Source organism: Coloeus monedula (genome assembly GCF_965178545.1).
Source record: "Coloeus monedula genome assembly, chromosome: 3".
NCBI lineage: Eukaryota > Metazoa > Chordata > Aves > Passeriformes > Corvidae > Coloeus > Coloeus monedula.
In genome coordinates this window covers 96,404,006-96,429,710 of record NC_138783.1, presented here as the reverse complement: position 1 = coordinate 96,429,710, position 25,705 = coordinate 96,404,006, and the positions used below count along the sequence as shown (strand labels likewise).

Sequence of the window (25,705 nt, the reverse complement as noted above, 5' to 3'; positions counted from 1 at the left end):
ACAGTGACTGATCCGTACAACCCTGAACATCATGACAAATTCAGACCATGGTCCTTTTCTGATAGAGTATTTAAATGTTAAATTATCATTGGCTTGTCTTCAGTAACATTAGATATTAATACAAGTGATATTTTCAGTCTTTAATTCTATTAGTAATGTAATTCTTGGGCACTATCAAGATTTTTTCTGAAATGTTTAATTGATATTTGAGAATGGAATTTGTAGACTGGGATTTTGAAACTTAATATTTGTGTTAGGGCTTTTGTTTCAGTTCCATATAAAATATAACTTTATTTGGATATTCTAGACTTACTTCCTCTTTCTTGCATAATAGCTCTTTATGTGGAGAATATTGTGATGTTCATTCTGGTGCCAAACAATGGTGATTTCATCACCTTACCTTGTACAGAGTGACACTAATTTTTGTAAGGTATACTATGTGAGAATTTGGAAAGGTAATGGAACACACGAAGTAAATTCTAGATACCTAAGGCATTGTTATTCTCTTAGGAATATCAGTTGATATTCCTTCTGAATATAAACAAAGCCTTCCCTTTGAGGAATATTTTGTTCCACTCATGAATTCTCAGAGTATTAACCTTTAACCAAAAATAAATATATTTGCAGTGCTTGTTCCAGATTGAGGTAGTGTTTTAGGAGAAAATTCTTGTGGGCTTGTAGTTTGATTTTGTTTTGTAAAACTTCATTTACAGAAGCTAGAATGCAGGATAGTAGTGGCACAACAACTGCTCATAACTTGTAGATGCAAAGGCATTGTTTCAGCCTTTTGGAAAGGCACTTCTTTTTGCTATGGTTACAATGCTGAGTCATTTGTGCATATTATAATAAAATCTCTAGTACTTCACTACAATCCATTCAAAACAAAGATCATACTAAACAGAATTTTTAGAAAAGGTCATAGTTACATCAGAAATATTTTTCTCTATCAGCATAATAGCTCAAGTGTGAGGAATATGTTTTGAATACCTTCTAAGACTGTTGTGCTGTATAAACTTGAATAACATATGTAAGATTACAGAACATAGAGAGAAATTCAAGCTTGCAAATTGGATATGGTTTGAACTGTGATTATTTGTACAAACTGTATCCTTTCTTGTGTGCAGACTTAATCTATATCAGTATTTTGAAAAAGAGCTAGATGAGTGAACTGACATTTTTAATACCACATTTGTGACACTGAGTCAGTAAGTTTTTCTTAGGTAAGAGTGCTGAAGATTATAAAGCTGTATAGGTATCATTTGGCATAGGTTTCATGATATGGAGCATGAAGAATTTATTGAGTTGCCAACAATTCTTTTTTAAACCTCATGAATTTATATACTTCCTTGTACAAATTAGCATATTCTGTTTCAGTCCTTTCCATGTCATCCCACATGAAATCAGACCATGTAAATCACTTATCAGACCATGTAACTTTCAGGTTAATCTCTTCTGTCTGAATGTAGACCTACGCACTGTAAACGGCTATCAAACCTACGTGTGTAGAGTCAACAGAGGGAAATAGGTACCTCTGTGTTCATAAATTGGATGTGTAAAACCACTCCATTGAATATAGAAGTACCTTTTTTCTCCTCTGTTGAATTGCAGGGGATTCCACATGGCTGGTCCAAAGCTAAGCTGTGCAGTAAGTGAAGATATTCCTGCTCATGGTGTCTGGGGAGGCTGTTGATTCTTTGCTTAAAAGATGGGAGAAATTCTGTCTCTCACCTTGTGTTTGGGGTACAATAACAGCTTGTATACTCTTAGCCTGCAACTTTGCTAGTTTCATTTTTTTTTGTATTTTACAGAGAGTTTTTGTAAGTTTCCACCATACATTGGAGCAGGCCGAGAATAATGGCATTCTTTCAAAGCATATGCTTACTGTGTCTTTTGATGTCCAGCCATGAGGAAGATGGTACGAACTAAATGGTGCTTTGTGGTAATCTGTCTTTGAAAGTGGAAAGCACTCCAGTTTTCAAAAATACCAGTCCTAAGGTTTTAAGATACAATTTGAAAACTGAACTTTCTGATGTTTTGAGGTCCTTAACTGCCACTCAGTGGTTAGGCTTTGTCTTCAGTGGGAATGTCCAGAGGTTTTGTTTCTTTTGTTTTTCCATATCCTGAGTTAGCTCTAGGTCAGTTTAAAATTGGAAAATGAAGGTGAAAAGTTGGATTGGAAAAAAAATTGAAAAGTAGGTGTTGGCCACCACTGAACTTTGATTTCATTTTGCTTTCTGAATATTAGTGTATCAGGTTTTCAACCTGGCCTTTCCAGCTGCCTCTCAATTGTGATGGTATGTGTGTTCTCAAACATGAAAGTGTGTTTCTGGACTAGGACCTTTTGTGTTTAATTATGTGATAACACAGAAAATCACAGGGAATCCTGGAACACTATTCTATTAGTTGCCTATTTATCCATTTCCTGAAACACATGAGAGAACTAAAATGTCCTGAGTACATTTAAATTCTTAAGTGTAAGTCTTAGATCTGTCTTCAACAGAACCTCTTCAACATAATTTCAGTCTTATAGTTTACTATCACTGTAATACATATTAAGTAATAAATAGACAATCTTTCAGAAAAGTATTTAAAAATACAGTTTTTGCACACTGTGTGGAATACATTCTCTTGATTTGTGTCTGATTTAGCACTGCTTTCAGGGAAGATGGAAGTGAAATGTAATTGAAAGGAATGTATTATAAGAGGTACTAGTCCCTCAAAGGCTTCTGTCCAGCACTGGAGAAGGAGGAAGTTGGTCAAGTACCAACAATGTGGCTTTTATTACATTGGGTCAGCAATAATAAACCTTTGTACTTTAACAAGATTTTTTTTGTTTGCTTTTTAAAAGGACGCTATCAAGGATATTAAGCCTCCTGCTTTCTTTGCATTAACATGGGACTGACTTGCAGCAAGTAGCTGTTTCAGAAAAGCTGAGTTGCAGGACAGACCAAAAGATGATGATTGTGTAAAATCGTATACAAGTATGAAGAGACATATTTCTGGGTTGAAAAGAAAGGTGGCTAATCAGATACCTACTAAATGCCCCTATTTAGACTTACCTAATTCTGAGGGGGCTGCTGTTAAAGTTTTGATCTGTGCTGTTGCATGGATTTGGTTTTTATTAGATTCTGCGTAGCATTAACTTTTTTTGGGACTAAGTGCCTCTAAATCCTTTACGGATTATTGCATTAGGGTTTGATTCTTAGTCATCAAAATTTTATTTTTATTTATTTTTCTGAGATGAAAGCATGAGGTTTGGGCACAGCCATGTTTTGTAGTTGTTTGGCTGGCCCGTTTTATTTTAAGGTTTTTTTTCTTTGGGTGTAATTGTAAGCTTCGTGTGTATAATTGTTTCATGACAATATATGTGATCTCGTATGTTCAACTGCAGCAACTGACAGTTCAAAAGATGTTGGAACAATATTTCAAGTACCTGAAGAGTCGTGTAACTTTTACAGAGGTGCTTTTGAACTTTGAAGGCCTTAATGATGGTTTCTTTTAGTTGAAGTTACCTGAAAAGGGTTTCAGTCTGCTGAAACTTGTAATTGCTGTGACATGACAATTTGTTTAGCTTTGGTTGTTTTATTTTGTTTTGGTGTTTTGTTTTTTGGTTTTGTTTTTTTTCTTTTTTTTGGTGGAAAACCAACTAAATTTCTTCATGCTGAATTTGAGTAAAGCAACCAGCCAAAACACTTCTGTAAATACTTCCTGTCACCAGGGAAACTGAAGGTGAAGATAGAAGTGCTGATAAATGATGAGAGAGAGCTTTACTGTCCTCTTGGGTAAAAATTTGGTTATGAGAATGACACTTAGAGCTTTTTATTTTTCCAGTATAAGATGTCCCTGCATAGGTTGTTGGTTTTTTTTTTTTTTTTTTTCCCTACTTACCTTTTTTGGAAGGGGAAAAAAAATCACTGGGAAACACTTCTCATTAACTGAACAGAATAAATGGAAAATGGTGTGTTAATGATTTACTGGAAGTGATTCTTTATGTACTACCAGCGGTAAACTGCATGCTATTCATCCTTCTAGAAAATTAGAAGACAGACTGTTTTGGCTTAGACTGCTTCTGGGATATCCAATTCAAAATATTGAGTGTAGTACTGATTCCAGCTCAAGAAGCAGGAGCTATATATTCACAACTCACACCTCTTCGCAGACACAAAATCAAACAGTATCTGAAGAGAGATTCATCACTTTGGATTGTATTATAAAATGTTTCTGTCATAACATTTTTATTGCAATTTTTAAACACGACAAATCTTGTAGACTAAAATTTGGGATTTTATCATACCTGGGATAGTACTTTACTCATCTTGTTGATTTTCCTTCTTTTTGCCTGAGTCTGGGTTATTTTGTGTCCCGTTTTGTTCGTGGTAAATGGAAGTGTAACACACTTGAATTAAATAGAAATATAGTAACTTTTAGCCTAAATGTCCATTTGTGTTAGATTTCATTTTAAGGATGCTGTTTCATAGTGGTTTTAAATACTTAAAGCCATTAGAAAAGGTTAACTTTGAACATATATTTATTTAGAAAGAGTCCTGAATTACTCAAAACTTGATGGGAATTTTAAGCATCAGTTAATGTACAGAAGGCTGGGTGTGGGGTTTGCATGTCTGGCTTTTGTTGTTTGAGAAATTATTTGGAAGGAAACCATAGGTTAAAAATTCTTCCTTTTAATATTTACATTCTGAGAAGCTCTTAGTTCATGTGCTTATTTTAACCTCTCCCTACCTGAAAAAATCAGTTCTGTGAATAGGATTTGAATGACATAACCTTTTAAATTCCAAAAAAGGACTGTCTTCTAGTATAATTTCCAATTTACGGATTCTCTTCCTGCTATTAAAATGTGGCACTTTTTGTTAATGCTTTAATTACCTGAAATTCTCACCAGATGAAAGAGAAAATGTAATGCTTTCTAGTGTTTTAGTTTGGCATGTGTTACTAGCCAGACAGGTACCTCATTCTTAGCTTAAATATACTTGTCTTTTAAAACATGATAGGCTGATTTTTTAAATTATATTAGTACAGACTGATAAGCTTCACTTTTAGCTGGTGTTTGGTATCATTTAAAATAAGCTGTTTCCACAGGCCTCCTTAATTTAGTTCAGCAAGTAGTATAAAACTTAGTTTCTAGGTGAAAAAGAAGTTCAGCTTTCAAGGTTTCTATTTGAGCTGTTTTTATAAAAAACTCCAGTTTTCAAGGTGTGACCTATCTATACTTCAAGTGTAATGTTTAAATAGGTAAAAATAGGAGTAATAATTACTTTGCAATGTCCTAGTTTCAATATGGAGTAAAAGTTTTATCATCCACTCATCTGTTCATCTCGTTTTTGTCAGCGCGTCACAAATTGCAGATCATGAAAGGCAAAGAAAGAGTTGCAAAAATACCATTGAAGAACCAAGTAGGGAAATACCAGTTCTATGAGAATTGTTCTGAAGGTTGTGGATGTTAAAAGTTTTGAGAAGGGAGATGCATTTAGAATCAGTGTTCTAAGAGTTGTTTAGAAATTGAGAGTAACCAGCAATCTGGATACTTTCTGGTTTCATGTATTTATTGGTCCCTAGTATTCTAAAAGAAAGATAGAATAAAGAGACAGAAGAAAGTTTTAAGAATTCTGCTTGTTTTGCTTAACGACGCCTTGATAATTCCAATAGTTTTGTAGAGAGACAATAATTTGTGAGCAAAAAAAAAATCAAAAACCCAAAATTACAGAGGAACTTGCATCATTGGTGTTCAGTTGATTGGCACCTTCTGGAAATCAAAACGTTTCTCCAAACTGTGTGAAAAACAGGAAACTCTGCTGACGGGTGTTAATTAGCCTGGTGATTCCCATGTCCTTTGTTCTTAAGGATTGTAGTTCAGAAAGATTTAAATGGTGGGTTAACAACAAGAGTTGTTGACACAACTTTTTGGTATTCTCTGGCATATTAAATCTTGTGTGAAATTGAAAAGAGACTAAACCGAATTCCTGGTGGTGAAATGTAGTTTTAGTGGTGTGTTGTTGCAGGCTCCTTGTATGCCAAGTAAGAAGAAACCTAGAAATTGCCAGGTCTTTGGGATGTTTGGAAAGTTTTTACGGCATCCCCTTTGAGTCAAAAGCTAGGCTGTACTTGGAGCATGCATGGTTAATTTTTTTTTTTTTTTCGTTCTACTGAGCTGGGATAAAGAATTAATGATACTGAGCTTTCAGTTGGTTTGGCAAGGGGTGAAGCTATCATCCAGAACAGAAGAGAAAACCACTGGTTTGCCAGTGCCAGTAAAATTTTTAGAACAGGTAATCCAGTGATCTTGCCTGGAATGTGACGGGCATAGTTCTTGCTGTGTTCTTGCTCTCATTGTTGCTAAGCAGACAGATTTTCTTTATTCAAGGGGTTCTTGATGTAAATGGAAATGTAGTGTTCATAGCACAACGGATGAATAAGAAGCATCATAGAAGCAAGCTCCTCTGGCAGGGCTGTCAGTGTGAACACTACACACACATCTCTGTTTTCTATGCTGTTAACATCTTAATCAGACTGTGTCTGATTTCAGTCCATATCACTGAAGGATATGAAAAAGCTTTGCAAAAATTGTGATCAGACATTTCTTTCATTTATTCAGCAGTGTGAGAAGCTCAGTTCTAGACAAAAAAAGGGCATCCTATAAAGCCTCGTCTGACTTTTCTTATTTCTCTGACATATTTTTCAGTGTTAGATCTGAACCCTCTAGAGTAATGCAGATCTATAAAAGCAATGGTCTAAGATTTACAGTGAGCAATCCACAGCTGGCTTGCAGATCAATGAAGACACTGAATTTGGCGTTTTCAGTGACATTGGTCTATGGGTTGAAACATTAGTAAAAATGTGGACTTGGCTACTGTGATGTCCAAAATCATCATCCTCATTTTGAATTGCCCTGTTCATGTGCCAACCACATCTTTTGTTGTAGAAGCCCGCAGTTGCTTGTGCCTTGTGGTTTCCCCAGATCTTTCTCCCAAGTGTTAATGTTCTGATTACCAGTCTGTTTGGGCAGGCTGTTTTTCCTTTGCTGTGCCACTTTTCCACTTCTTTGTCAAGAATTACTGACAACCCCCATTTCCTAGTCTAGCCTGTTCAAGTTCCATCCCAAAACAAGACAAAGATTAAATGGCAGACAAAATTTGACATTCAGTAGTGAGTTTGTAATCTGATACAATTCACTTAGTTCATCTCTGATATTTAACAGAATTAAGTGTATTGTGCTTGTGGCTATCAATAAAGACTAATACTCATCACAGTAGGAAATGTTTCTTCTAACTGTAAATAAAAGTGAATGCATCTGATGTTTTTTGTAGGCATCTGTTGAAGTCAGGGCTAACCGTTCTGGGGCTCAGAAAGCAGCCCTCAGGGTCGTAGAGCTCACATGACCTAGTTTATTCTTCATTAAAACAGATGGTAACTATCTGAGCAAGGCAAACTTGGTTTTAAGGAAGAACTGGGGATTCAAAGGATGGGAAGCTGGAATAGCTGGGTCTAATTAATGGGAGCAAATAAAGAAGAGCATTGGATTAGCATTAAATTAGTCATTTACATCAATAGCAAAATAGTAACTACATGACTACTCACTCAATTGTTTTAGCTGATCAAAAGTTGCAGGATTGGTTTACCTAGCATCAAAAGTATCTGAAATTGCATCAGAAATGTTCCCACATTCTTTATTCTTTTCTGCTAGGCTTCAAAGAGAACAAAATCTTGGAAACTGGCTATGGTATTTTGCATGGTATTAGGGTATCCACCTTGTTCTGTAAGACTGAAAATACCCTACTTGTGTTTGATACCTAGGCCAAGTTGGTCCTCTGCAGGTTTTGGCCTCCTCTCTTTAACATGAGAAGATTACCTAATGGAGAAGATTGCTGGCATTCCTTCAATCTCTGCAACCACATAAAATTTGCAGTGGGATCCAAGAATTTTATTGTTTCTGTTGTAAACAGATTTTACTGGATTAGTGGTTAGCATTTTGCATATTTTATTCTGTTTGCCCATTTAGTCCTGAAAATCCTGAATTGTGTTGAAAACAGCACAGGCGCTCTTCGCTTGCTGTTGTTACTGGTGGCCAGAGATCTTCAATTGCCATAGGACTTAGCAGGGGGAAGGGGCCTGTGCAAATTACAAATCTGCCTTCAGACTTTGTAAGAACAGCTGTTTTCTTGAGGTGTGATTTCCTCATGTAGGTGCTTTATTTTTGCTCTGAAACTCTGGTAGTATGTACTATAATAAACAGAAAGGTAGGATTATGTATGTAGGGAGTGTATGAAGCCATTGCTCTTCCTTCAGCAGGATAGTACTTGGTAGATCCCAGGACTAATCTAGAATGTCCCTCAAGTTCTCTTGGTTTGAACCAAATATTAAATAAACGTCATTAGACTAATGTAAAAATCTGTAAGCAAGATTTCTCTTAATTCTTATGGACAAGAGAATATTTCCATTTTAAGGTAATCCTAAGGAATGTTTAGTTATCTGTCACAAAAGGTCAAATTTAATCGGTTCACACAGCTGAACTCTGAGATGATGAGGGGAAAAAGTTGACAAGTTCTTTCATAGGGATTAACAGAAATTGTTCTGTGAATTTAGTGTCTCATTCCTAGAGGGTAGAACGCAGTGGTGCTTTGGTGGAAGACTAATAACGCTGCCTTTTTTTGCTTCCAGAAACCTTCCTGCAAATTTATGGAGCTGAGCCTTTACCTTGTGTACTGCCACTTGAATGCTTCAGGATTTGAGTTTTCTTTTTATGAATCTGAGGGGCATAATTTCCACCTAGTCACAATGCGACATGTTCTTAAAAACCAGATTTTCTTGACTATGCTAAACAACCACAGTAACATCTTGTTGCAGCCTCCCACCTTGACTGTCATCCTGTTTCTCCCTCCTCCCTATGGAGGCAAGGCAAGGAAGAAAATCTTAAAAATGTTTGCAGAAATGGCTAAAAGTATGAGCAGGTTTGAAGTGAGATTTTGAATTACAGTATTTTTTGTATGCAAACTTTATCTGGTTATTTGAAGACTGGCTAGGCATAAAACGAAACAAAAAGCGTAACAATTAGTCCCACAGAAGAGTGGTGGGTGTGTGTCTGGGTACTGCCAGCTAATGCAGGCCTAATGGATTTTCTGAGAACACTTGATGGGGAGAAAATACCTATTATGAGAGGAGATGTCTGAAAGCAAATGTTAGAGGGCTTCTTGGTCTGTATTGTCTTGATTTTCATAGTTGCTTGGAACTGTGCTAAAGATGTTTGAAAAAAGTCTGCCTGGGATCAGTTCAACAATAAAACTGGTTAGGGAGGTTCTCTGTTCTTGCCTGTGTGTGGTCTTCTGGTTTTCCCAGAGGCTTTCTAGATTAGGTCCTTGCCACTATTCTGGAACAGTCTGCCAGGCTTTGCTGTTCCTGGCAGAGACATTTTTAAGGAGGAAGTGTTTCCAAAGTTAGAACTATTGCTAAATAGGTCCCTGACATATAGATGGAACTTATGATTTCTGTTATTACTGCTGGTACTTCTGAACAGTGGCTTGTAAAGTTAAACGAATATCATAAGGAAAAGTAAAGCGTTCTAAAATAAAAATTTCTAGAACAAGCAGAACAAGTCCTGAAACATGTAATCTCTAGAGACTTAGGAACAATTAGATACATGTTCACTTTTGACTTACCTGTTGAATATGTCTGTGGAAGCAGTTTGTTCGTAGAAGTATCAAAATGCATGTAAAACCACATTTGCTTATGGGGTTAGTATTGTTAATTTCCCTGAGTCCACATTTGGAAGTTTTAAAATTGAAAGATGGTGTTCATTTGCAGTATGATTATAGTTATTCTTCACAGTGTTTTTACTCAGAATTTAAATTTCAGCTCCTAATTCAGAAATAACCCAAGTTAATTTCATTTGTCTGTGCATTCAATGTAAATGTCAATAATCAGTATTTCAAGGAACTTGAACAGAAGCCTCTGCTTGGAAGCTTTTGGGCCTTTTTTGTCTGTTTGTTTGGAGTTGGGGGTTTTTTGGTTGTTTTGTTTGGGTTTTTTTGTTTGTTTGATTGGAGTTTTTGTTGGGTTTTTTTGTTTTATACTGCAGAAGACCATCTCTGAGCAAATGAAATTTACAGGTGTGGTCATGTAATGTGACTACATTGTTAAAGGATTTAATTGCCTGATAAATTTTCCAGGGTAACCTGATGGTTTACTTTGCTGTAACAGCAGGCTTTTTCTGAGACCTATGTACAGTTTTCATGGTTAAAGAACTGTAACTCAGGACAGGTGGGAATGTAAAACTTCTTTGATAGAATCTTTTGTGCTTGTACAATGGTAATCCTTGATGTGTTTGTGTAGTGAGAAGTTTTAGCTTAAAAACTGGCTTTGAAAGCTGTATTGTTAGTGGAGCTGCACATTCTGTAAAACTGGATTGCTGGAGTTGGTAGTTTTTAGTTTGTAAGATGAGTATTTTGTTTTTAGTAAGTGCTGTGTCTTAAACAATATTATAAGTGACTGGAAAGGAAAACTGTTAAATAAAACAAAATGTTTTAGGTGAGAATACACCTACAGAAAACAAGTACTTCAAGCATAAATTGAACCTACCAGATGCAAAAACTCTGTTGTTTTTTCTCATCTCCCCAGTAATGCAATTTTAGAAGTTCATTTGTTTGTTTCTTTCTCCTACCACTCAAAAATATATTTCCTTTCACATACATACTCCTTTCCCTATACTTGTTACACATCCTAGGAAATTGTTTTTACTATAAATTGATCATAACAGATCAACACAATCCAAAATCAAGTAACAAACCAGTGTATAATACTGTAACAGGTCTGTGTGCTGCCTTCTCTAGGGTATGGGCAAAGAAGAGGAGGATGATTGTCAGCTTAAGTATAAGCTTTTGACTTTTCTGGAGAAAGTGACCTTTTACAAGTTAGGCACTTGGTTTGAATGCCAAGTGTCCTTTATAGTGGCACATATTTCTGTCTGAGAATAGGATTAAAAATATCTGGTGCACTGTTGTAATGGAACCTCCATGGCATTGTTTAATGAGCAGAAAAACAAGGAACCACCCAATGAGCTGAAATGTGTGTTCATCTTCAAATGTGTAACACTGTGCTGCACAACAAATACCAGTGTGGCTAAATCTGATACTTTTAGCTTTCATTTCAAACTAAAAGAGATACTCAGTTCACTTACATACAATTGTCTTGAGTTCAGTGTACTTTAAAGAAACTTTAATGACTGTTGAACAGAGAAATGCCTAATGCATTATTTTAAAGTCAGTACGTTTTGATTTTCCTTTTTTAGTTTTTAGAGTGAACTGGAAAAGGAATACATTAACTACAAAAAAAAGGATGGCAGACAGCTACTGTTTTGAAGTGATATGACACTGAGCGCTATAAGCAGATTTTAAAAAAAATGTTTATATTTAGGAGGATCAACAAATTTTATGTATTATTTCCCATCACTTCCTTATTCTACTGAATCACTTCACCTCTCCGTGTGCATTTACGTTTATCATCTCCTCACCTGAATAATTGGAGTTCCTGTGTGTTTTCATTTAGCAAATTATCTTTGTTCTTTTTCCCTTTTTACAGTAAGTTGATGTTTCTACTTCAACTTTTCAGGCACAGGTACCTTTGGACGTGTTCATCTGGTGAGAGAAAAAATGGGCAAGCGTTACTTTGCACTGAAAGTTATGAGCATTCCTGATGTCATTCGACTGAAGCAAGAGCAACATGTGCACAATGAAAAGTCTGTCTTAAAAGAAGTCAACCACCCATTTTTGATCAGATTGTAAGTTGTTGTATTTTTAAAATTCATTTCACTCATACAGAAAGTGCTTTTAAATTACTCCAGAGTCTCATTGCAAGTTCTTATCTACTTTACTGACATCAAGCATTTAATTTCTGTTATGTAATCTAGATTAAAATAGACTTTGGAATAAAGTATGTATTTTAGAAGAATCAAGAATTTAAAATTGAGAGGCATAATTTAAACATTCAAACAATAATTTATTATAAGGTGTTTTCTCTCTCTTATTTTCCCACTGCAGAAGAGACATTTTCTCTTGAAGTGAGGGGAAAATGCTAATGAATTATTAGGACTGGCTCATCAAAATGACTTCTAGAACGATTCTTGATGTTAGAATGGTGATGAAAGTATTTCCACATGTATGTGCTGTAGATACTGGTAAATAGATGAAGATATTCCTAGATTTAAATATCTAGTTTTTTAAAACTTAAGTGAACTATACTTTTGTAAACTTTATTTTTAAGGAGTTTAAATAACTGCAGCACTTCTTTGACTTTGGTATTCCTGTATTTGAGATTGTAAGTGATGGAACCTATTGAGAAGCATGATTTAAACACAGTTCGTGAAGAATACTTTTTTTTTTGTGGAATTGAGGTAATTCTAATGATCCCAATGGTCCCATTGTTAAAGAGAGAAAGAACATATCCTACTTTTCTGTTCACAGCACCACAGTGCTTCTTGTGTGTCTGAGTCCACATCTGTTAATGGGATAATGAAACGTCTGGTAATTGCAGAGTTAATTTCCATTTATATTTTCTCATGCATGGATACAGGGCTGGCTATTAACCAAGATATGTTTCCATTTATCTGCCTTAATCAGTTTTACATAAAATTAGACAAAATTAACCTTAGTTAATCTAGCTGCAGGGAGTGCAGCTTCCTCCCAGGGTTAAGAAAGTGTCAGAGGGAAAAGAAGAAGGAACAGCATGGTAGTCACCCAGAAGATGGAATGAGCCCTGCAGGAGGAGGCTTTTTCCCTGGTGTGGTGTTGGCTTTTTCCAGCATCATGATGCTGTTAGTTTCCAGCTAGTGTTCAGAAATCCTGTGTGTGGCGTAGTATCAGTAAGACGAGTTTTAGAGTATGCAGAGATTGAGATTCATGGAAGAAAGCAAAATGGAGAGGCTGAGTACATCTGATTAGAGGGGTTGAAATATGGATGGAACAGGGGGAACAGGATGTTTTATGTTTATCTATGTACATTTGTAAATTCTTTAAGAGAAAACCCTACCATAACCAACAAGGAAACTGCCAAATAAACCCCATGTCAGTAGGTCTGTGTGTCAGAACAGCAGGAGTGGAGAAACTTGGGTGAGATGTCAGAGACAGGGATGGGAGGATTCATGTTCATACAGAAGTGATCAAAAATCCAAACAGGCGAGTTTTCCTGGATTTCATTCACACCTTATTTACAAAATAACAGATTTTTTGAGTTGCCAAGGGATGCAACTCAAATAGTTCAGTTTGTGTGCAAGGCAAATATTCTTCATGTCTTCTAGAGCTCTGCCTTTTCTGTTGAAATGTCCAATGGTATGTTGCATCAGCTGTGCTCATGTAATTGTCCATGTGATGCCTTTTTTCCTTGGCAGAGGAGACTCCAAGCAATGTAGCTAAAGTGAGGTGGTTAAAATTTAGGTCACAACAATATTTATGTGCTTTAGGTTAAACAAGCCTTTGTGGATGATTATCACTAGAGTATATGACAAATAGCACTTTCTGCAGCTTTTTGTCACACACTAAAAGCTTTTTCAGCTACCCCCTGCCCAATATATGTTTGGGGTTTTTTTCTGTTAGTTACTATAAGTGTTTAACAAAAAATGAGGAAGAAACTTTATAGTTCATAGTTATTAGTTTATATTTAGTTTATATTAGTTTATTAGTTAACTATAGTTTATAGTTACTGCATTTAAAGTATGTTATCTGTGTGGTCTGGTTTTTATGTTTTCAGTTAGCTTCACCGTCTTAAACACTGATGGTATTTTCCTGGTTGCAAAACAGGGAGGAATAGGTGTCAGTGCAGCATATTATTTCAGGATTTTATGATGGTAAATTATAAAGTAATATTTCATGTAATTCATTTCTGGTGTTTGGAAATTCCATGTATCTCCCTATATGTAAAGAGTCCTTTTTTTTTTTTTTTTTTCCCCTTTTCCTGTTACTTTTGAGAAATACCTGTTCTGTATATAGGGAGGTACAGTGTTTCTGTAGACACTGGAGTTATTCATCTACGTACAATTTTTTCTTAAACACTTCTTAGGTGCTTTTGCAACAACTGATCACAGGAGATTCCTAGGCAATCTTTACTGATGTGTTTGAATAACATGTCATACTACTGTGGTGCAGCTTATTACAGTGAGGTGTAATGTTGACCTGTTTTTGAAGAGAACAAGAATTAATAAAAATCAACTATGTCTTGTAGTCGTGTAAGCTAAAACAGGTTGTTTGTAGGAGTTCACAATGGCATCCACAGTTTATGTAGTAAAGCTGAATTGTAGAGTTAATGATACCACACATTATTCTAATCACAGCTTTTGTGATTTTTTTTCTTTTTTTTGTATTAAATTACCATTTAAAGCAATCTGAACTGCAAGTACTGAAGTTCTTTGTTTTGCTCTTTTTCATGTATACCAAATAATATATCCATTTTTCTGTGGATAGACAAACCTTTGAGTCAACTGTTGAAGAAATTAATTCCAGTAAAAATCCTGTGCTTAATGTAGATGTAGGTATTCCGTTTTTGTCCCTCTGTATTGTCAGATTTTGCTCTTCCTCTCCCATAAATATGTGGTTTACTTTGTTGCACCCACTCCTGCTCTTCTTTCATTGTTTATTGTAGATACAGCTTTGCCTAATTACCTTAAATACATTTGCAGAGTGTTTTTGCATGTCGATAAAGATACTGTGAACATCACATCATCAGTAGCCAATTAATGATGTTGATGACTGTGATAGGGAAGAAGTTCCATAAAAGCAGAAAGCAAGCTGGACTCTGCTTTCTCCATCACTGATGGAATGGAAGAACTGTAGCTGATGTCTGGTACTCAGTTTTCTTTCCTTGGTTTCCTCAGTGCTGATATCAAAAATAAAATCTTCCTGAGTAAAAGTCATTCGTGTGTTAGGGAGCTCAGTTTGCTCTGCTTATCTTTCCTGAGGCTCTGTGCCCTGATTAAGCACAAGGTACTTGTGATACTGCAGAAGCACTGACTAGAAGCTAAAGTAGCTTCTGTTCTTGTATCACTGTATCAGTAAAGTAGGTAAGGATACAGTGTTCTCTATCTTTTATTATGAAATTAGGGATCGTTCTTTGTTTTAAATGGTAGTGTGCTTTAAGATGTTACCAGATACTTCCTTCTTCTTAAACGTTGAGCTACATTGAGGGTTGTGGTATGTGAGTTGTTTAATGTAGATAGAAAGAAAAACAGCATAATTTAGGGGAATGTGAAAGAGAAGATTCCTGTATTCTATAATGAAGCATTTTAAAGCCATGTATCATTTTCTTTCTTCTTTATATGTTCTTTACGTGGCTCTGACTACCACAAAAATAGCTCTTAAACAAAAGGTGGCAGTCTGAGGAATGGAAGGTACCTATCCTTAGATTAATTCTGAGGTACAGAAATGAATCTTGTTTTGCTGTCATTTTTGCTTTTCTCTTGCTTTTGTGAAAGCTGCCATAGAAGAGCAAGCATTGGCATCTGATGCTTTAGTTGGGATTGTGTATCTCATGGGGAGAGGGATAACTCTTTGATGTCTGGTTTTGAACATGTTGTCATGAAAGTCTTTACAAAAGCAGATTCTGCCGACCGCCATCACTTTGGCAATGTCTGATAATATGCAATGTAAGGTGTGTAAGAAATGTGTAGTCTTTATATCAAGTCAGTTGTCTGGTGCTTAGAAGAGACCTGTTTTGTACGATGACACAGAATGTATCAATTTTTTTTCTTGGCCTGTGCTGTACTTATCCTCAACTGTCTGGTTTACATTGCAGGTTAAGCAGCTAATTGAATGTCTTAACGTAATCCTGCTGACTTCTTGGGGGTTTAATATTTGCAGGCAGGGAATCAGATATCAGTTATGTACATGGTTGGGTCAGCAGAGGCCATTTTACAGACATCTACTTGTAAGGCAAATCAGAGACATAATTTCTTTTTTCAATAAAATAATACTTTTATTACAGATTTTGGACCAACCACGATGAACGTTTTTTATATATGTTAATGGAGTATGTGCCAGGAGGAGAACTTTTTAGTTACCTGCGCAACATGGGGCGTTTCAACAACAGCACAGGACTGTTTTACTCGACAGAAATTATTTGTGCAATAGAATACCTGCACTCCAAAGAAATCGTTTACAGAGACTTAAAACCTGAAAATATATTACTAGACAAAGAAGGACATATCAAGCTTACTGACTTCGGATTTGCAAAAAAACTGGTGGACAGGTGAGTGGGGTTTTGTTATGGTAATTACGTTTTGCATGCTAAACAGTTAGAAAAAAAGTTTGATTTCAGGTGCTCAGCATTTCATTTAGCACTCCATGTGGTTGACTTATGTCAAATCCCTTAATATGAAGGAAATTATCATCTTACAGTGACTGTTTGGAAACCAGTATTACCCCTTAGGTATAACAAGGAGGAATATCACACACAAGCAACCAGAGAAAAATATTTTTATTTTTCTGCTTTTGTATATTTAAGTTTTCAGCAGTCGTGTTGTAAAAAGTTTCCTTTTAGAGATTTTTTTAAGTGTAGGAATAACATTTTAAAATGGGATATGGTGGTTTCACTAGCCTGTTGCTAAAATGAAACTGCAAAAATCTAGACAGAAACCATAAGGCCAGCTTCAGCAGGACTGATCTATTTAAATCTAGCTTCTATATTGCTGTCGGTTTTAGTTTAAAATTTAAAATATGTAAACTTCTTTGAGAATGTGGAGGCTCCCCCCACCCCAGCCCAGTGATTTCTCGATTCTCGCTCTTTGGACAGCTCTTCCAAGACCATAATACATGTTTTTAAGAGTAAGCAAGAGCATTGGGATTCAAGAAAAGGGAGGTAAAACCTCCTGTCGTATCAGGAAAGCGGTGTGACAAGGTTTGGTGTTATGCCTTTGAGTCATCTCTTGAGGGATACCATATTTGATTGTTCTGGTTGAGGCAGTGTCTTGGTGAGTTAGGTGTTACGTAGGTGCTCATCCTCTTCAGTCATCAGCCTGTTTGATGCTGCTTTTGCAACAAACGGGTCCAGGTGTGAGGAGAGTTCTACAAGATCAATTTGAAAGGAGAGTGGATCTGAGGAAGCTGCTTAGTAGATCCCTTATGAAGTAAAAGTCAGATGAGACAAATCCAATCACAGAATGTAATGAAAAGTTCTATTCACCTTTAAGGTCTGAAAATCTGTTTTAAAACCATAGAATTTTATTATGAACACATCTGAATTCAGTTTCCACTGCCCAAGCAAAAAGGCGTACAAATTCTGGCCTTTTATTTTAATACTTTGTTTTTAAATCAAAATAACTTTTTGCGGCAAGAGGTTACAAACATCCATGTAAGAAAGTAGTACAGTCTCTTTATAAGACGTTTTCATACAAATTCTTACGACTTCTATTTACATGTAAATACTGCCACTTAGTGGTAGTTCCTATTTTGTGGGTTTAGGTCGCAAGAGAAGTTACCCTTCGTTAAATAAGGTGATAGTTCACATCAGAGTATATTTTTCAACTTGGAAGATGAATCTCTAAGAGTAAATTTGTTCAAATATATTTTAGGATATTAAACTAAGTTACCACTACTGGTTTTAATTGGGTTTGTGTTCCCTATATTGCTTGGAGAGCAGTGAAGTTGATCAGTTTGTATTGAATTGAATCATGGAACATTATAGTAGTTTTATATTCATAGCTGATACCTTCAAATGTACAACAGGTAACATAAATACAGACCATAAAATTGGAATGAGCAAGGACATTATCAATTAGAGCACAGGTAGTTAACCTGTGCTAATCTGGTTTAGCTTTTTGTGTTACTGGGTTTTTTTGGAACTACGTAATATTCTCACCACTAGCTGAAGTAATCGTCACGACACTGGTTTTGTCACTGTAAATATACACCGTTATCAGCCTTTTATCTATTAATGCACTCCAGTAGGTGCTTTTGTTTATGGCATAGCCTATTTGATCAAAAGTATAGGACGTATTTTGTCATTTTTATTCATGGCAAACATCTGTACACATGACTCTTAGGTGTATGGATGTCAGTGAGTGTATAGATGTGTGCATGTATACAGTATTCATGAACTGCAAAAAGAAGTCATGAAGTATTTATGTTTTTCGAACATTGTAAGGTAACCTGCTCTCAGGATCAGCAAAGACATTCCTAGAAAGAAGATACAGTACGTAAATCAAAAGATGGTCTGCACGAGATTTTGGATACAATTGCACATTCCAGATACATAATGCTTCACACTAATGATTGTGTAGCTGCCTAATTGACATTTTTCTGTACACATTTTCCTTTTTTCCCATTACCATGTGTGAAGGGATGAAATGTTCACCATGTCGCCCTGCAGTTAAGCTGCTCTTTAGAAAGAGTGTCTGGCTTGTAGCTCATGTTCCCGCTGTGGAAAGCAGCCTGCACCTGTACCTTCTTATTAGTACAATTTCTGACGGGCTAGGCTCTTAATATTTTCTTGTTAGAGACAGAGAAAAGAGAGGAGGTTTTCTTTGCTCCTTCTGTTCTTTGTTGGTATGTCCTTCTGTTTATCCTTGTTCCTCCCTTTTTACTCATAGTGTATGTGTAAAAATTCTAAATTTTTCTCCAAAACAGTTTGTCTTTGCCTCAGCTGCTGTTTATTTCTTCTCTTTTCCACCTTGATGTTGCTTAACAGAAGACTTAATAACCTTTTCAGTTTCTTGTAAGTACATTCATATAAAATAGATGTGCTACTACTTTTAAAAGGGGGCAATGTCAAGAAGAAAGGTGGGGAGGGGGTTTTTATAAATTACTGTTACCTGAAGTCTGTGAAAAGGATTTCCTTTGACCTTTGCAACTGTTACATTTTTCTCTTTCTGAAAAGCATGTACCTCTTTTTGGGTATAGTATTTTCACTGAAAATTTTTTCTGATCCGATTTCCTTTTTTTGTGTGGTTTTCGGTAGGGTTTTTTTGGTTTGGTTTGGGTTTTTCTGGGGGGGAATTAATTCCCGTGTTCTTTCAGAGAAGCACAAAACTAACCTGCATGGAATTTTATGGATTTTTTATGGACAGGTTTCACTCAGAAAGTTAAAAAAGTTTTAGGTAAAATTAAGACTTATTTTTTTTCTGGAATGTTATTCACTGTTAATTTTAGTTTATTCAGTTTACGTTCCTAAAAATTTACCTGTGAGTCTTTCTAGAAACTTGAGAAGTGATTAGTCTTAAACATACTTGGGATAGTTCTGCACTGTTGCTTAAGCTGGATGTGCTTCATGACTGTTCTACACAGTGGATTGAACAGAAAAAGACTAAGTAAGACACAGTAAGTCTAGTTTGCAAAGTGTATAGTTTGTCACTGTAGAAGGAAGCAGGAATGTCTTGAAGAACAAACTTTCGTCAGCTGGATACAAAGCAATCTTTGTTAAATATAATTATAGAGAAACTGCCAGAATACCAAGACAAACGTTAATCTGGTTCCTATGCAGAAAAGCTTGTCAAGTACTACAGAGATGGATGCTGAATGGTGTAGAATGCTAAAACGTATTAACTGTCGAGACTTAACTTCTTCACACAGTACTCTTCAAAAGTTTCACAAACTTACTTTGTAGCTTACCTTTGTAACCAATGTAGATTCTTTATTTCATGTTTTAAAATTACATGTTCAACCTTATCAATTATCACTTACCTGTACTTCAGCTTTTATCTTGAAAATTCAGAGTCGTGAATATTTTGTAGCAGTCTAAAGGGAACAGTCTATTCTTACTTTTTTGCATTGTAATTTTTCTTCAAAAAAGTTATCTGAAGTTTCAGATGAATATGCAACAGTCACAAAATAGTAATGATAAAAAAAAATTAAATTATTATCTTTTTGTAGCATTTACTTGATGTGTTTTCCAAAATACTGAATAGTTTGTTTCATGACCAGCAGAAGACGAAACAGAAGTCAGGATCTTACGGCACAAATACGCATCTTAAAAAAGAACATGAGTTTCTTCCAAGTTTTTGTGTAGCTAGTAAACATAAATTTCTTGATTGAAATTAAGGAAGTGGTTAACCTGGTGGTAATGAATTTTATTTCCTAATGCAGCTAGGAGACTTCAAGTTACGTTGGCCTTTATTCAGTTTTCCTCTTGCTTGAATAAAAACACAGTAAAACTGTCAGCTGCTTCATTTGCACAGCTGGCTAAATCAGTATGATTAAGTCACATGATGGATACAGCTTTTTAAATTTGGGAGAGGGAGAAATATTTCATTTTAAAAGATGACGGAGCATTGCTGTTATTCTTCATTTTGTAGTCCTGATCTAGGTAACTGCTAGATGGCAGTAGTGTAAAGCAGCACTGTATGTGAGAATTCAGTATGCTTGATTTGGAAAATAAGGGTTTATGGTTTTTAGACAAATTTATGATAAAAATTAAATATGTATTCTTTACACTTGCGAATGTAGTTTCAAGAACCTTGAAGCACATTGGCCGCAAGGTGTGCTTAACACTTCTGACAGTTTAGCTGGAGTAATTTGGTTTTCGTCGTAGTAAAATGAAGCTTAAAGAAGTTCAAGTCCTAATTCTTTATTTAAAGCCTTAACTGACTGTACAGCTTCTCTTTCTTTATCTTAACTGTTTTTATGAATCAAGGCTAAGGCTTAAAAAAAACCAACCAAACAAAAAAACATCCCAAAAACTTCCTTTAAAATATTTCAGAGAATCGTGGAATATGCTGAGTTGGAAGGGACCCATCAGAATCATCGAATCCAACTCCTGGCCTGGTGCAGGACACCCCCAGGAGTCATACCATGTGCCTGAGAGCATTGTCCAAGCACTTTCTGAACTTTCTTAGGCTTGGTGCTGTGATCACTTCCCTGGGGAGCCTGTTCCAGTGCCCAGCCACCCTCTGGGTGAAAAACCTTTCCCTGATATCCAACCTAAACCTCCCCTGACTCAGCCTCAGGCCATTTCTTTGAGTCCTGTCGCTGGTCACAAGAGTGAAGAGATCAGTACCTACCCCTCTGCTTCCTCTTGTGAGGATGTTGAAGACCACAATGAGATCTCCCCTTGGTCTCTTCTTCTCCAGGCTGAACAGACCAAGTGACCTCAGCCTCTCCTCATAAGGCTTCCCCTCCAGACCCTTCACCATCTTTGTTGCCCTCCTTGGGACATTCTCTAGTAGCTTAATGTGTTTTTTTACATTGTGGTGCCCAAAACTGAACACAGGACTGAAGGTGAGGCTGTGTCAGCACAGAGTAGGGTGGCACAATCATCTTCCCTGCATTCTCAGAAAAAAAGAAGTTGAATTAGTATTACTTCTAAAGGTGATTGCTGTTCATCTTACTGCATTTGTTCAGAGGTGTTTTATGAGTTTGGTTGGAGAAAATTCTTCCTCTCACAAATACTCAGAGGGTTTTTTTTGTGCAAGTTAGAAATCCTGTGTAGTGACCGTTTGTGACTATATTCTTTGTCATACTTCACTAGAACTCCTTTTAAAATGTGATACACTTTTCTTTCTTATTCTGTGCTGTGATTTCAATTTCTCTTGAACTGGTAGCACATTTTCAAAGTTCCGTCTTCTGACTTGATGTTGGGGAAGGGTAATTTATTCAAAATGAGAACATATTTTTTTCTCAAGTGTACATTTAAACCTTAATCAAGGGAGTGAAGCCAGACAAATTCTACATGGGCATTTTTACAAAGAAAAGTTCACATTTCTGGAAGAAATTATTTCAGAATATTCTTCTTTTCAAATGTAATTTGGTCTTCGTAAACCTAACTGCTTAGCTTCAATTTGTTTTGTTTCTTTATAGAATTTGAGCCTCAGTTAGTTAGCAATGTAACAGTTTTATTCTGACCTTACCATAGAAAGCTATGACTAAAAATGACTATAAAATAGATCAAAAAAACGTATTACCTACTTATCTCACACTTGCGTAACTACACCTTGTAAATATTGTAAATAACTAAAAATACAAAATGTTTACCTTTTAGTGACTATTGTGGAAGTGACGATAGGTTTGATTCCAATACTCTTTGAAAAACTTTACCTAGATCATAAAACAAATAATCTTTGATTTTCACTTGTTTAAACTACTACTTCTTCAAAAACTCCCTCCTTCCCTTTTTTTTAATTAAGCTTTGTTTTGCTGGAGAAGGCCAATAAGCTTGTCTTCTGCTGGGCCTGTCAGAAGTAGTCCATGAACTTCCAGGGTTACAGAGTGAAAAACACTGTAAATAATTCAAAGCAATGTGTAGTCTGCTGGGTAGAGTACCACACCACCAGCTGGGAAACTCAGTACACAGATATTTTATGCAGACAGGAAGTTTCTTAATTTGCGTATATCTCTGTTCCAGGAGAATTGGAGAAGATCATCAAAGCAATCTGTTTAGATCTTGTAGAGGCCTTTCTTATTTCTCTGTTTCTTTATACAGTAAATACATAGGTATATGCTGGATACTTCTTAAGTGTGTGTTTAGTTTTTCCTATTACTGTTGTTTCAGTTTCACTTCGATCTGCTTTTGTTGTTTGTTTTGTGTTTTTATTTTTCCTTCTTTTGTTCCCAGAACGTGGACACTCTGTGGCACTCCTGAGTACCTTGCACCAGAAGTTATACAAAGTAAAGGCCATGGAAGAGCTGTGGATTGGTGGGCCCTAGGAATTCTTATATTTGAGATGTTGTCGGGGTAAGTGATAATTACTATATCACAGCAATATTATGTAATACAGAATTATTTGCTAGTTCTGTTTGCAATATTTGGATTAGCAAATTTGGGTTAAATTTATTACTGATATGCCAGTTTAATTTCTGCCTTTGAAGAAAGGAATTGGGAAGTTGTACAAAAGAACATACATCACTGTTGTTATGGGAATGTTTTAGGTTTTTGAATTCATTGGTTTTGTTTGTTGTTTTGGTTTTGGGTTTTCTGTTTAGTTTGTGGGTGTTTTGTTTGTTTTTGTTTTACTTAAGACTTTTTTAACAGCTTCTCTTTTCCTTATCTGTTTTGGAAATTCAAGTTTTGTCAAAGTTAAAATTTTTATTCATAAAATCATTTCTATTTAAAGGGTAAAGAACAGGACATCTTCTGTAATTAATTTTCAGCATAGTGAAATCCTAGTTCCAGTGGGAACTTCAGTCTGTAAAAATGCATAGTGGCAAGTAGGAAAATGTTTATTAATACCGTTTGTATTGCAACTGAGCTCTGGTTTTCTTTAACCCAGAGGAGGAACAGGGGAAAGCTTTATAGGTCTGTTTGAAATCAGTTTGCTCAAATGCTGCTTTTGGTGTTTTGGAATTTGTTTGATAAACAATGTTTCCAGAAGATACAAATTCAAACTGAAGAAACAGTCTGGCTTTAGTATAATTAACTGTTTGTGACTTGTTAGTATTAGTTAGATAAGAGTAATTGTCTCAGTTCGATCTGATTTCAAAAAATAAATGTTTTTTTCAGTAAAATAACTGATTTAGGGAGAGTGTGTGCTACATGTGTGCTAAACAAGGCATCCGCATGTTTTTCCCTTTTTTTGTCTTGATTGTGTTGTTTGAAGGTACTTGCAAAACAAGATTGGGATTTTTGAAAGCAATTGGCTTTGCTGTGGTGGGTGCTATATGACAAATGCAGATGAAAGCAAGACTTTCATAGCTTACAAAGAAACATAGTATATTTAATCAGTTTGATTTCATCGTTCTTAAAACTTCTGCCTTCTGCTCTACACCTTCTCAGTCCCCGGATATGTCAGGAGTCCCCTGTGGCCTTTCCTTATAAATCTGCAGCCTTGTAGAATGATCAGAACCAAGTGTCCTTGCTTGGATTTATTCATCCCTTTCTCTATGCAGTACTGTCATTTCAGAGTGGCTTTGGTGACTCTTCCAGTGTTTGGACAAGGTTGTAAGTGTGCCTTAGCAAGTTGTTCCCCTGATGGATGGGTGGTCACTTCAGAGCACTAATCCACTGCGTGTACTGCTATAAAGTCCACCCAATCGCAACACAACTTTATCCCAGCACAGCATTGCTACTCACTGCTTGCTTTCTTAGTGTCCTGAAGGCTTGTATATGTATTGACTTTGAATCTCACAGCAATTTGTGGACAGAAAAGCAATAAAAATATATAATAGTTGCTGGCTGACCCAGGCAGGCTTGGCTGACTGGTCTGATACAAAATGGTTATTTATGTAGGCTGATCTGTACAGAGACGAGGCTTCACCTTTCTTCCATCGCTCCCTGTAAGGTGAGCAGCCCAAGTTGGTCAAAAGAGTCCTTCTCAGAGAGATGAAAGGAGCAAGAGATTCCCAGCAGGGTTGTTACCATTAATCTTAGTCCTAGACAGCAGGAAGACTGTAGATAAAAGTGTCTGGTGCTGTAATATGAGTGCAGGTGCTGCAGTCACCCAGCTGTGATTTCCCTTCCTGCTATGGGTGTCAGTGGGACCACTCTCTGTTAGGTCTGTGTGGTCACAGTGTAAGTGGATATTGGGCCTTTTTTATTTGCGTGCCTTAAGGAGTTGTTGGTGGGATTCTCTCTGCTAGACCACTAATAGAAACATAGTTTACAAAGTTAACATACTGACTACAGGTGGTAATCAAGCAAGATATTTGGAGTCATTGAGACCTCAAGACTGCAGGGTACTGAAGTATGACTGCTGTACATTCTGCTGAAATATGACTGGTATATATTGTTTGTAAAAAAAGGGAGCAGCTGCCATTGTTTCTATGTTGGGTCTTCTGTGTCTTGACGCCGTCTGGCTCAAGGAATGAGACCTGGATTTCAGGGTGGGGGGATGGGAAGGAGGTGCCTTAATATGAACACTTTGGCCTTTAGAGACTTTTAACCAATAGAGATAGATTCCACTTTTCTAAAAGGCAAGTGAGGTTTTATATAGACTGAGTGACAGAGCAGCTGTCTGCTGTGTGTGATATTCTGAGGATTTTTACTACAGTACTTGTATAGACGTGCTCTTCATAATGATTGAATGCTGCTTTGGATAGGGATTCCATCCAACACTAAAAAATAAAACGCAGTAGCATTCAGTTGTTTTCCAAAGCTGGGACAGAGGCTTAACACAAGCTTGTTTTTTTTGGGATGTTTGTGTTCGGAGATTTTTTTTGTCTGTTTTGGGTTTTTTGAGATGGGTGTATAGATAGATACTATTTTCTTAGGATTTTTGGGGGGGGGGGGTTTAAAGGAGGGCAGGAATTATGGTTTGTATATGTTTCTTTTAGATGGAATGGTTGTCACAATGAGTGTATGCTTTTAGCATTTCATCAGCTTTTTGCTGTTCTTGGCAATAGTGTTTTGAAGCCCTTTTCCCCATCAACTCAGGATGTGGCTAGATATTTACTATCAAGGCTTTTATTACAGAAGCAGTCCTAGTTAACTTTATCCATCAAAATTCAAAGAAGTTTTGAGGAATCTGAAAATATTTGAAGGTGAACAAAACCTGACTTCAAGACTACGTTATTGTCTGCAAGTAAATTAATGTAAGACATTTGATAGTTTTTTCCTCAAGTTAGTTTCTCTGAAGCCCAAAAGCAATTGAAAAGAATTGGTAGATGTGTGCGTAAGGAAATGGCCTCTCTAAAAACAAACAAACAATCCCACACCTTCCTGTTCTACAGTGTCTTATTTCCCTCACTTAATCTCCAGAGGCCCATGGAATTCTCATTCTGCACAAGCTAGTTTTACGGCAAGGTCCCATTTAGGTTTAGCATAGTAAGACACAGAAAAGGGAAAGAACAGGGAG

The 25,705-nt window shown here is 36.2% G+C and overlaps 1 protein-coding gene across 1 annotated transcript in view; it reads left to right on the top strand.

Moving 5' to 3' along the window:
• Window positions 1–25,705, top strand: part of PRKX (protein kinase cAMP-dependent X-linked catalytic subunit) — a 52,165-nt gene that overhangs the window by 13,901 nt on the left and 12,559 nt on the right. Inside the window, exons 2-4 of the mRNA XM_082278320.1 lie at window positions 11,614–11,782; window positions 15,973–16,236; window positions 22,531–22,650. Coding sequence (XP_082134446.1) covers window positions 11,614–11,782; window positions 15,973–16,236; window positions 22,531–22,650 — 553 coding nt within the window. The remainder of the gene's footprint in view (window positions 1–11,613; window positions 11,783–15,972; window positions 16,237–22,530; window positions 22,651–25,705) is intronic.